At 34.9% G+C, this 12,190-nt stretch overlaps 1 protein-coding gene across 1 annotated transcript in view; it reads left to right on the plus strand.

Moving 5' to 3' along the window:
- Positions 1-3,160, plus strand: part of CAAP1 (caspase activity and apoptosis inhibitor 1) — a 46,751-nt gene extending 43,591 nt beyond the window's left edge. Inside the window, exon 6 of the mRNA XM_059142823.1 lies at positions 1,967-3,160. Within this exon, the coding sequence (XP_058998806.1) occupies positions 1,967-2,313 (347 nt within the window). The 3' untranslated portion in view covers positions 2,314-3,160. The remainder of the gene's footprint in view (positions 1-1,966) is intronic.
- Positions 3,161-12,190: the final 9,030 nt, after the last annotated feature.

Raw genomic sequence — 12,190 nt, forward strand, 5'->3', positions numbered from 1 at the left:
CAGTTATATTGCCTGGATGTTGTAAATGTAGTCACTTTTTCTAGAAAATCTGGTATCAAAAAGGCCGGGGTGCCTGGCTGACTCAGTCGGTAAAGTATGTGACTCTTGATCTCAGGGTTGTGAGTTTGAACCCCATGTTGGGTATAGAGATTGCTTAAAATAAAATCTTAAATAAAAAAAGATTGTTGAGTAAAAAAAATTAAGTAGAGCATGATTTACTGACATGTTGCTTATCTTTCGTTGGCTACAGCTATCATCAATAGAAAATTCTTTTAGCTTATTATCCAAGTGATGAATGTATTAAATGAAAGATAAGTGGTAACCACATCTTGGGAGAAAAAGAAAATAAAGTATTGCCATTTTATAAACTTTTTTATAGACTTAACTTACTGTAATACTAGACCTTGTACTTTAGAGATATCCTAGGACAATTTGCCCTAACTTTTACAGGAGAGAAATTCTGGGAAGGTAAAGGATTTGCTCCAAATCCCATACTTAATAGCAGAGTAAGGTTTAGAACTCAGGTATCCCAACTTTGAGGCTCCTCAGTCCCCACCCATCATTATGTTTAATTCTTCTGCTCTTAATTCATTATCAGGCAGTGACTTCTAGTTTGGAAAAAAAATCACTGTTTTTCAAAAATTTGTTTTAGTCTTTTAAACAAACTGCAGATTTTCACTCAGAATCAGTGAGTACAGATTTAGAATTTTAAAGAAGGCTAAGCATGCATTTTGAGACTATGAGCAACTTAGAGCTTCATTTCTTAATTTGTTTTTATCTCAAATTGCAGTACTTAGGTAAACCATTATTTCTTTACACAAAAGGCTATATTTTTTGTTTTTGTAGCTGTTTGGAGATATGTGTTGCTTTGATACATGAATATTTTCAGATAATTAAAATGGCAAAATTTTTTATAAGTTCTATTTGTAGGCCCAAATATAATTTATTGATTCATTTTCCATACTAATTTTGGAATAGGGAGTAGTTTTTTAATTATTAAGTTGTAGGAGGGAGGATCAGTCAGGGTCAGTAAATTGTTATTACAAAACTAGTGGAGTAGAATTGTTTATGGCCTTCCCTATACATTGAATTACCAGAATTTTCCATCTGTCAGTTTTTTCTTGTAGAAGACTAGCAAAGCTAACATTTGAGGGGTCATGACTTTTAAAAAAACATATTAGGAATTTAAAAGAGAAATAAATTGGACATAGAAATGAACACCCAAAGTATAGATGACACCTAGACTTAAGTAATGTCTAAAACCAAGGTAGTTGAGACTTATAATCTGTGTCTATATTCAAGGCTTTAGTATCAGTTATAGAAGTTTTATAACAAATGCATTTTTAATAATTATAGTTTACTAACTTTATTAATTAAAATCCTCTTGATGAACACTTACTTTATCTTAGCAAATGGACTTAGGCATTCTCTTTTAATTTATTGATTTAGAACAAAGTGTTTGAAAAAACATGAAAAGATTTAGGATAATTGCAGTGCAAATGGTGTCCAGCTTGCCAATGATATTTTTCCTTTTTTGTAGTTTATAAAGCAAAGTATTTTAAGCTCCTTTTAGGATGGAATTTTACTTTTTTATTAATAAGCACTGTTTTACTGAGTTTCCAACTTCAACTTTCATTTTGTATTGTAGAAGCTTCCCTGTGATATAAAGTGTTGGGGCATTTTAATTAGGAAAAGAGATCATGGAACTCCATGTGATGGTATAAATTTTCCAGTGCTTCCATGTTCTACTAAATCGGAATGAAAAATACATTAAAATTTACCTTAAGTTATATCTACTTTCAAAGTTGAGTCCAGAGAAAAGGGGATGGGATAGAGATGATGGAATGTGTTTGGGACTCCATGGTGGGAGGTGGGATCAAAGAAGCCTTTTAATCATAAGTAGAAAGGAAATTTTGACGAGGGCATTTAGGTTACATGGTTCTTTCCCCTTTTTTGTTTGTTACAGGCAAAGGGGAAGATAGTGATGTACTCAGTATAAATGCAGATGCTTATGACAGCGACATAGAAGGCCCATGCAACGAAGAAGCTGCTGCTCCTGAGGTCCCAGAAAATACAGTCCAGAGTGAAGCTGGTCAGATAGATGACCTGGAGAAAGACATTGAGAAAAGTGTGAATGAGATTCTGGGACTAGCAGAGTCTAGCCCAAAGGAACCCAAAGCAGCCACCCTGACTGTTCCTCCACCAGAAGATGTTCAGCCTTCTGCACAGCAGCTGGAGCTGCTAGAACTTGAGATGAGGGCAAGAGCTATTAAAGCCCTAATGAAAGCTGGTGATATAAAAAAGCCAGCCTAGTTATTTGACTTGAGTCTGAGTTCTAGGTGTGTTTGAGCAAAGACACATCGTATAATTTTGTATATGACATTTATTTTGAGTCTTATGTGATATTTCTCATGTAATCATTATTAGATAAACTCATCTTAGGCCTGACATACCTGTGGTGGTTTTGGTTGTTGTTATTTTTATGTATGTGTTACTGCTTTATGAATTCATGGCAAATATCATTGGATAACCTGGATACTTCGTTAGATGAGCATTTAGCTGAATTAATACCTGAAAACCCATTTAGCAAAGAGTCACTGTATTTTTTCCTTCATTTTTAAGTGTGTTGGCATCAAACCTAAAATCTTAAGAAAGATTGACCAAGCATGTTGCTCTTAAGGCTACCCGTATTTTGTGGTAGAATATTAAATTATTGCTTCTAGATTTGTCAACAATTTAAGAAATTTAGTCATGCTTATATGCACTTTTAAAATAAGTCTGTCTTGAAGACACCTTCTGTGGGTGTGAATTTACTGGTAAAGATGGAGTAACATTGTTGTAAGGCTTAGAGGTCTGATATGTCTGAGAAAAATGTTTTTTATAAAAGAAAAAAGACTTAATTTAAAGTCGTTTTTAAAAATGTAGAAGTAATTGCCCAACTTTAATTCCAGCAGACAAACCATTGTAACAGGTATTTGATATTATTGGACACTTTGTTCAAGTTTTTTTCTTCAGTACAAAGGGAACATATTTTCTTTTACATTCCAAGCTATTAGGCAAAGAATATTTTATTGTACAGGCTTTTATCTCATGTTTTTGCTTGAAGATTTGATGTGCTATAATTCCATGAATTAAAAATAATAAAGACTATCATTCTGGATCTGAAGACTTTTGATACATTTCCAAAAGCAAAATTAATTTCGGAAAGCTTTGATAAGTCAATGTTATAATTAATCTAATTTTGTATAGTTTTTGTAAATAAATTAACATCCTACGCAATAACAGATGTTTTTGCCCCATCACTAATTGTAGTTGTTTGATAACCAAAATAAATTTAGGTAAAGACTCTTAAAATAATTTTTTTTCTAAAATATAAATTTAAAACCACTGTTTTTATACTTACTAACAAATATACTATATTTGTAAACCATGCTCTACTAATATTGTATGAGGATTTTCCTCATACATAAAACTTGCTGGGATTGAGTTTTATTAGCTGGCTTAATTATATGTAAATGTTAAGAGAGTTTCTTGTGGAAATAGAGAGTGCTTATGAAACCTTAGAACTGCAGAGTTACAGATTTTATTTTTTTGTTGTTTCTGAACATGCCTTTAAATAATCCTGTTTTCACCCCCGCCCCTGGGATCTTTCTAATGTAGCCAATATCATCATCATTTGAAGTATTTCTCTTATGCTGGTAAATGCGCATATGTCTGAATAGTGAGTTCTGCTTCAAGATGAAAAAGCATTGGTTATGGCAAAAGAATTTTTTATTCCAGCTGAAAGTTAAAATAGCAAAGTAGTACATAACAAACTCTATTGCTGCTTACTAATTATAAAATGCAGTAGATGACATTTGTGTGATTAAACATACAGCAGTAGACAAGGGTCTGAGTGCTTTGTAGCTGCCTGGTTACCACCTTCAGGAAGCATTGTGTGTATGCTTTCTTCACTGTGCAGAATAGTCTAGAGGACGTTTGACTAGAGTGGTACCTATGAGGTAGAATGAGCTGAATGAAGGAAGCCACTTAGCTTCCTACCTTCGAAAATCAGTACTCCTTTTTTTTTTTTTTTTTTTAATGTTGAAAGACACAAGAGCTTTTTTAAAAATGAATTACTTTGGAGAATAGGAATATGTTTGTTTTAGGAAAGCTTAAGTAATGGGAGAATACCATATATTGATCTAATGTTGCCATTTAAATTGTTAGCTCACAGGTATTTATTAAATACCTCTGAGGTGTTAGTTTTGTTCAGAGTCTCAAAGTCAGGGATGTTACAGTAAAGATTTTAGCACAGAATAGACTGAGTAGGGGCTCCTGGGTGGCTCAGTCACGAAGTGTCTGCCATAGGCTCAGGTCATGATCCCAGTGTCCTGGGATCGAGCCCCACATTGGGCTCCCTGTTGAGCGGGAAGCCTGCTTCTCCCTCTCCACTCCTCCTGCTGTGTTCCTCTCTCACTGTCTGTCTCTGTCAAATAAATAAAATCTAAAAAAAAAAAAAAGAAGAAGAAGAATATACTAATAATAAAGATAGAGGTGCTACTGCTTTTTATGCTCCTCCTTTTTGCCAAAGTAAGGAGAATTTTTATGTAATGTGTAATTAGTAAATTAGAAGATCAAAAAAGGTTTTGATAGCCTATTTTTTTTATTCAACTTGAAGTAATCCTGGTATTTGATGAGGAACTTAACCCAAACTTGAATGATGGGTGGTAACTGATAATAACAGATCCTCTGCATTAGGCCTTGGGCCACTTTTTGATGTTCCTTCTAATTTACACACTCAGTTTTATCTTAAAAACCTATTCCACCAGGTAGCCAGTGTAACATACTAATTGTGAAAAATCTGAACCCCCAAATCCTTTAGATGAATGCCATCAGTTCCTTTAAAACTATCAGGCAGTATATTTTTTCCTTATAAATTTTGTTGCCAAAACCTACTTTCAGCAAATTATTAGATTCTAGGGCATGATTAGCTGTTTAAAGTTTTCTGAATCATTTGAACAGTAATACAAATTGCAAGAAAACAAACATTTTCAATGCTATTTTCATGGTAGATAAAGAAAAGAGTGAACCCACAATTCGGGCCAATTAAAGTTGGTAGCCTAAAAATTTCAAAAAGTCTGACTTCTATTCCATCATGAAAAGTAGGAAAAGAATTTAGTTACAGACATTTTTCCTTTATTGCACCTGTTTAATCTGTAACTAAAACACCAATATGCTTTAACTTAAAACTATTAGTTTTTTTTTAATATTCTTCTTTTTTTGTTTGTGGTAGGGGGCAGGTTATTTGCATGTTTTAATGTTAGTCTTTTCCCTATCAAATGCCTTTTTTGAACATTTCCGGTCAGAGAAATAAGGTGTAATGGCATATGTAGCTTTTCTATGTAATGCCCTTGTTGGATTTGCAATTGCCTCTCCATATTTTCTTACAAGTAGATTCCATTTCTAAAATTTAAAAAATGCTAATGAGTATTATCAATAGGAATGCATATACATTTGCTTGGTAATTAATCATTATGTAAAAATGCATTGTGGTAAAATGAAAAGCCTAGGAGTTGAAGAGCAGAGGGTTCTGATTCTGCAGGAAGCAGCTGTGTAACCCTGGAAAGTAACTGTAAAATGAGGGAAATAAATTGTTAGCCAATATGTAAGATTTGATCCTGCTATAATACTCTGATTTCAGGACAGAATACGGTACAATTTGGTGAGCTTATTTCTTACTTCTTCCCTTCCCCTTTCCCCTGATTCAGAAATGAAGCAGTATATATTTTTTAAAGATTTTATTTATTTATTTATCTATTTGAGAGAATGAGAGAGCACAAGAGTGGGGGGAGGGGCACAGGAAGAGAAATAAACAGACTCCCTACTGAGAAAGGAGCCCATTGTGGGACTTGATCCCAAGACCATGGGATCATGACCTGAGCCAAAAGCAGACACTGAACCAACTGAACCACCTAGGCGCCCTTGAAACATTCTGTTTAATCTTTTTTTTTGTACTACAGTGTGGCTGGATATTAACAACAATCCAGGTTTATTTTTTTATTTTTTTAATTTTTTCCTTTTGCCTGTTAGAGTCTATTGTCAGGATCTTTTAGTAAGTATACTGTCTAGAATTATTAACATTGGCCCATGAATGTCAGTAATCTTTAATTTACTATTTTATTTAATTTCAAGATAATAAGGAGATCATTTTAAGTTAGTAAAGGTTTTTCCCCCCCAAGGCTTATAATGAAAAACAGCTCTTCTTCTCTATTCTTTTTTTTTTTTTTTTAAGATTTTTTAAGATTTTATTTACTTATTGACAGAGATCACAAGTAGGCAGAGAGGCAGGCAGAAAGAGAAGGGAGGGGAAGCAGGCTCCCTGCTGAGCAGAGAGCCAGATGTGGGGCTCGATCCCAGGACCTTGGGATCATGACCCAAGCCAAAGGCAGAGATGCAACCCACTGAGCCACCCAGGCACCCCATCTCCTTCTCTATTCTTTTTATACTAGCTCTTGCTACTAAGAGATAACCACTTTCAAATCGTTTAGCGATTTTTCAATTATCTCTGTATTTCTAAGTAACATGATGGTTATGCTCTTTCTTGATAATTCAGTTTTAGGTTTTATTGATCTGTTTTGGAATATGAAGATGAAGACCTACTCCTACTCTTCCCTAAATACATACCTTCCTCCTCTGTCCTCTCAATGGATAACATTCAGTATTTATACTATTTTGATTATGTAAATACTGTTCATAACTGGCTTGTGTGGTATCTGTAATTACATTTTCTTTTTTTTTTGTCCAATTATGTTTTAAGTTTTAGGGAATTAATAATATAATTACTTTATTACTTCATTTGCTCAGTGTTCTGTGTAGCATACATTAACTTACTCCCTAACTGTCCTCCAGGTTTAGAAATCTCTTCTCAGTAGGTTCAAATACATTTTATAATCCAACTTTTTTTTCTCTCTCGACATTCCTCTTGGAACTCTCTCGTTCTGTGCTAATCTGGACTGGTTGTTCTTCATCTCTCTCATATGGGATATCCCAATTTCCTGAATCTTCTGTCTTCATCTTTTAGGTTATTTCCTCATTTTGGTGGTGTATCTTTTCCGGCAGTTTCCTATGAAAGAATGCAGGAACAGTAAATTGTTTTGATTTACCAGCATGGCTGGGTTATGTCTATACACTGACTTGAAAGATTATGTGAATGTTGATGTCTAGACTGAAATCATTGTCAGGAATTTTAGAGGATACTCCTGTGCCTTCCAACCTCCACTGAGGCTATTGAGAAATCATTTGTCATTTTGATTCTTGATATTTATATGTATCTTTTGTTTTTTTCTCTTCAGAAGCTGTTAGGATGTTTATTCCCGATATTCTGAAATTGATGATGTTTCAGAGAATGGGTCTTTTTCATCCCTTGAGTTAATCACCAGTGAATTTTTTTCAATGGGAAAATTCAATGTCATTCAGGTCTGCAAAATTTTAAAATATTATTTCTTAGATAAATTCTTTCCCTCTTCCCCTACCCCAACCCCGATCTCTGTTTTTGGAACTCCTTTTATTAGGATACAGGTACTAGCCTGATTATTACATTTTTTTAATCTCACTTTTTCTGTTTTTCATCCCTTTCTTTTACTTTCTTGTGTATTTTCTCAGTATTCTCTTCCAGTTCTTCCACTGATTTTTTAAAAAATTTCCAGCATATTTTTAATATCTCAAAACTCTTTTTATTTTTTATCCTCTGAATGAATTTTATCCATTTATTATTATTTTTTGAAACATTCCCTTTAAAGGTAGCATTATGCTTTTGTGTCTGTAGGGCTTTTGCTTCACCCTGGCATCCAGATGACCTTGCTCGCATCGTGGTAGACCATACAGACAGAGACGGAACCTCCGACACCTACATCTTGGTGCAACCACCTGCAGTCTTCCTAGGAACATGGCCAGACAGGTAGCCTTCTGAAGAGTCTCACAAGAACATTTTATTTACCTTTCTTTCTTGAGGAAGTCTCCCTGTCTTGCAGAAAGACATCTTGAATCAGTTTTTCCATCTGCCTTCCTGGTTTCTTTGAAACTTGAGACTTTTTACCATGCCCCACTTGAGGGCACAGATGCAGCTATAAAATGGCTTAGCCGCAGCATGGCATTAGCTCCTCAGCAGTAGGATGTCCCATCAGTCCCCTTCCATCCAGTCCGTTTTACTTTGGTGTCTCCCTGAACTTGGCACATTTGGCTATTGTTTTCTTACTGTTAATGTAAATAACCTGCCTGAATCTAAAAAGAGCTCATTGTTTTTATTAACCAGCTAAATTTGCCAGGCCTTGCTTGGCCCTTGGCTTGGCCTTTGGTGGATGTAACATTTTACCTCTCTACAGATGTTAATTTTAGTGGTGGTTTTCAAGTTTTCTTCTGCTCTTTGTCTTCTGTTTTTCTTCAAGGTAATGTTTTTCTTCCTTTGTTCTCTAATGTTTCCTCAGATTTCCTTAAATCTTTGGTAATATTTGGCTGCTTTCATGTGTAAGAGTAAGACACTAAAAAGCTGATTGGAAGTTCTATTTATGGATGAGGTGCTTTAATAGGTACAATTCACTTTTCTCTTGGGTTGGCTAAGGATATCCACAGTTTACTCCTAAGACTTTTTTACTTAATCTCCCAGTTTTGATAGGTAACCCTGCTGTTAACCACTTGGTATGCCTTGAGTTTATTATTGCATGCTTCAACTTTGCACAGGTCTTCTGTGAAGTTGGTAAATGAATGGTTTTCTTTTGTGAGACCAACTTCCTTTTTTTTTTTTTTTTTTTTAAGATTTACTTATTTTAGAGACAAGAGAAGGCATATGGGTGAGGGAGGGGCAGAGGAAGAGAATCTTCAAGCAGACTTGTCCTGAGCATAGTGCTTGATGCAGGGCTTAGTCCCTTGACCCATGAGATCATGGCCTGAGCAGAAACCAAGAGTCAGATGCCAAACTGACTGAGCCACCTGGACGCCCCGAGGAGACCAGCTTCCATGTTTCATCTGCTGTTCTCTGTCTATGGAGCTTTACTTGGGTTTGTGTTTAGAATCAGGTGGCTTATTAGTTTATCTGTCTCTAGGCCCATAGTTTGCAGCCTTCGCCAGCTAACTCCATCCCACTCATGTATTTGTATTCCAGCTTCCCAAATTTTCTTGACCCATCTCTGCCTTCTCTGCCACAGTCCATCTGAATAGGTTAGTGCTTTTAATCTCTTGTCATTTTTGTGGACTTTCATAAAGGGGCAGTGACAAAGTGTTTGGTATGCTTTGTTTAAACAGGTACTGCTTGGTTTTTTAATGTTTTTACTTTTGTCAATTGTAAATACACTTTTTCTGAATTCCATGTTTAGATTAATGTAGAATCTTAATTGATTCTAAGTGGAAAGGTGTAAGAAAGAGAATATACAAGGATGACAGCTGCTTAGGATCAGTGATAACCCGGGGCTGGCAAGGACACTAAAGGTGACCATATTTACTTCTTCCGTTCACTCCAATAATTTTTACTAGAATATGTGTTGGTGTTATTCACTGTTCATGTTCTCAGACACGCAATGTACTCTTCCATTATATAATTTCACATCCTTTTCTTTTTTTCTTTTTCTTTTATTTTTTTAAAAAGATTCATTTATTTGAGAAGGTGGGGAGGAAGGTGCACAGGGACAGAGAGAGAATCTCAAGCCGACTCCTTGCTGAGCGTGGAGCCTGATGCAACCCTGAGATCGTGACCTGAACCAAAAGGACACTTAGCAGACTGAACTACTGAGGCATCCCCCCTTTTCTTTTTAATTTCAAGAACATTTACTTGAATTATTATTTTGTTTGTTCTTTTGCCTCGCTTTGGTTTTCTTCTGAATTTCCTATTATTTGCACTGGGGTCTTGTTGTCTGTCTTCAGTATATGTGACTTTTTTGTGAATTGTTTTTATCTTCCTTTTGAGTTAAAAATTTTTCCCTTTTTACCTATTTAAGGTATCATCTGTTGTGTTTATCCACTCCTGTGCTCCTTCTAGTTTTAGTTTTCATGTCTGAAATTTTTTTTTTTTAATTTCTAATTCTTCCCTGAATTCTGTCACCCCATATCTGATTCATGGTTATTCTGTTACAGCTTTTATCATTTTTTTAAAAGATTTGATTTATTTGACAGACAGAGATTACAAGTAGGCAGGCAGAGAGAGGAGGAAGCAGGCTCCCTGCTGAGCAGAGAGCCCAATGTGGGGCTTGATCCCAGGACCCTGGGATCATGACCTGAGCCAAAGGCAGAGGCTTTAACCCACTGAGCCACCCAAGTGCCCCAGCTTTTATCATTTTTTAAATGACTGACATTTTAAATGCAAGTTAATAGTTTTGATGTGTTCTATGTGTCTGTCTTCCTGGTGAACTTTTATTGTCTATAGGGGTCTTATTCTGCTCCTTATTCTCTTTTAATTTATAACAGTATTGCATAGGCTTTGCCCTTGATATTTTTGTTTCCCATTTTTAAAATGTGAAGCTCATTTTCTGGAACTTTGTTTAGAAGGAGCCTGGTTCAGATGAGCTTTTCTATTGTCATGGCCCTTTGACTGTTTCTTGTTGCCTAGTATTCAAATTATAGTGGCTTCTTTCTGAGATTTCCTGGCTCTGTTCTCCTTCGCTTTTACCTGGACTTCTCTTTCCATCCTGTTGTTTTTCTCTGTCTCGCTCAGTTTGATACCGTAGCCAGTTGATTCATTCTCCTTGGTGTGAAACTCTGTCCTAGAAGGGAGCCCTAGCCCTGGCTGATCAGTTTTAGGAGTTCTTAAGGATGAGACTTTCCCAGCTTCTTTAGACCTTCTTATACCTTGCATTCACCTGATGTTTTCACCTTCTAGTTTCAGTAGTTGTCTCAAGTTGATTTGCCATAATTTCTACTTTTTGAGTTTTTCCTATTACCAAGTTTATTAGATTCCCAAATGGCTTCCCTTCTCTTTCTCCCACAGAAGTGCTGATACTATGGTTTTATGACTTGTTTTGGTTTGTTCTTACCTGCTTATATTTTGGTGTTGTGAGTATACCTATGCTTTTGTTTTAAATGTTGTCCATGGTTTTTGGTTTTCTTTCTGTTGATCAGCCTGGTATTATGTAAGGACTTGAAGAGATTTATGAACTCTGTATTTCATATTAAGGAGAATTAATTTATATGTAAAATAGCTTACTGAATTATTTATAAAGTACTCTTAAAATTATTTGGTGAATTTTGACAAGTTTTTTTTTTTAAATATAAAGTGATATGAGAGTTTTTATTTAAATTACAATTAGTTAACATATAGTGTTATATTAATTTCAGGTGTACAATGTAGTAATAAAAACTTTTTAAGGGGCGCCTGGGTGGCTCAGTGGGTTGGGCCGCTGCCTTCGGCTCAGGTCATGATCTCAGGGTCCTGGGATCGAGTCCCACATCGGGCTCTCTGCTCAGCGGGGAGCCTGTTTCCTCCTCTCTCTCTCTGCCTGCCTCTCTGCCTACTTGTGATCTCTCTCTGTCAAATAAATAAATAAAATCTTAAAAAAAAAAAAAAAAAAAAAAAAAAAAAAAAACTTTTTAAAAATGAGTTAGGTTTGACAGGTCTTTCTTAAGTTTTTAAATTTATTCTAAAACCAAAGCCTGTTTATCTTTTTGGGTAGAAGCAGTGGTTAGCATGAAGGAAAAACAAGTTAATATTGCTCCTTAATAGCAAAGGAATTTGCTATTAAGGTATATTTTCAGAATTGATAGTTATTGTCATTTGAAAGTTTTATTTTCAGAATTGATAGTTATTGTCATTTGAAAGTTTTTTTTTAATCTGTTAGAATTAAAAGTCATTTATATAAAAATAAAAAGGACATGGTAGAGTTAAAGGACCAATATTTCAATGTTTTAAAATTATTCTCCAAATAGAAGAATTGAATGCACTCTGTCACTTTTAAAAGATAAGTTGTTTCTTCTTTGAACAATTTGTATTTATTCATTACTCTTCTGTTTAATATATTTTCTCGGCCTAGAACACATTTGCTCAAAGTCCAAAAGAGAACTGCAAGTTTTGATAACTGATTTTTTTTTCCTCTCCAAATACCTTTGATGTAAGATTTTTGATAAGATTCTATCTTTAAATGTGATATTTAAAATCACCAGATTAATGGAAATTTGGTATTATTGCCCATGATGTTTATCAGTCTATCATAACAGCAACACAAACAAA

The sequence above is a fragment of the Mustela lutreola genome, chromosome 12, assembly GCF_030435805.1.
Source record: "Mustela lutreola isolate mMusLut2 chromosome 12, mMusLut2.pri, whole genome shotgun sequence".
NCBI lineage: Eukaryota > Metazoa > Chordata > Mammalia > Carnivora > Mustelidae > Mustela > Mustela lutreola.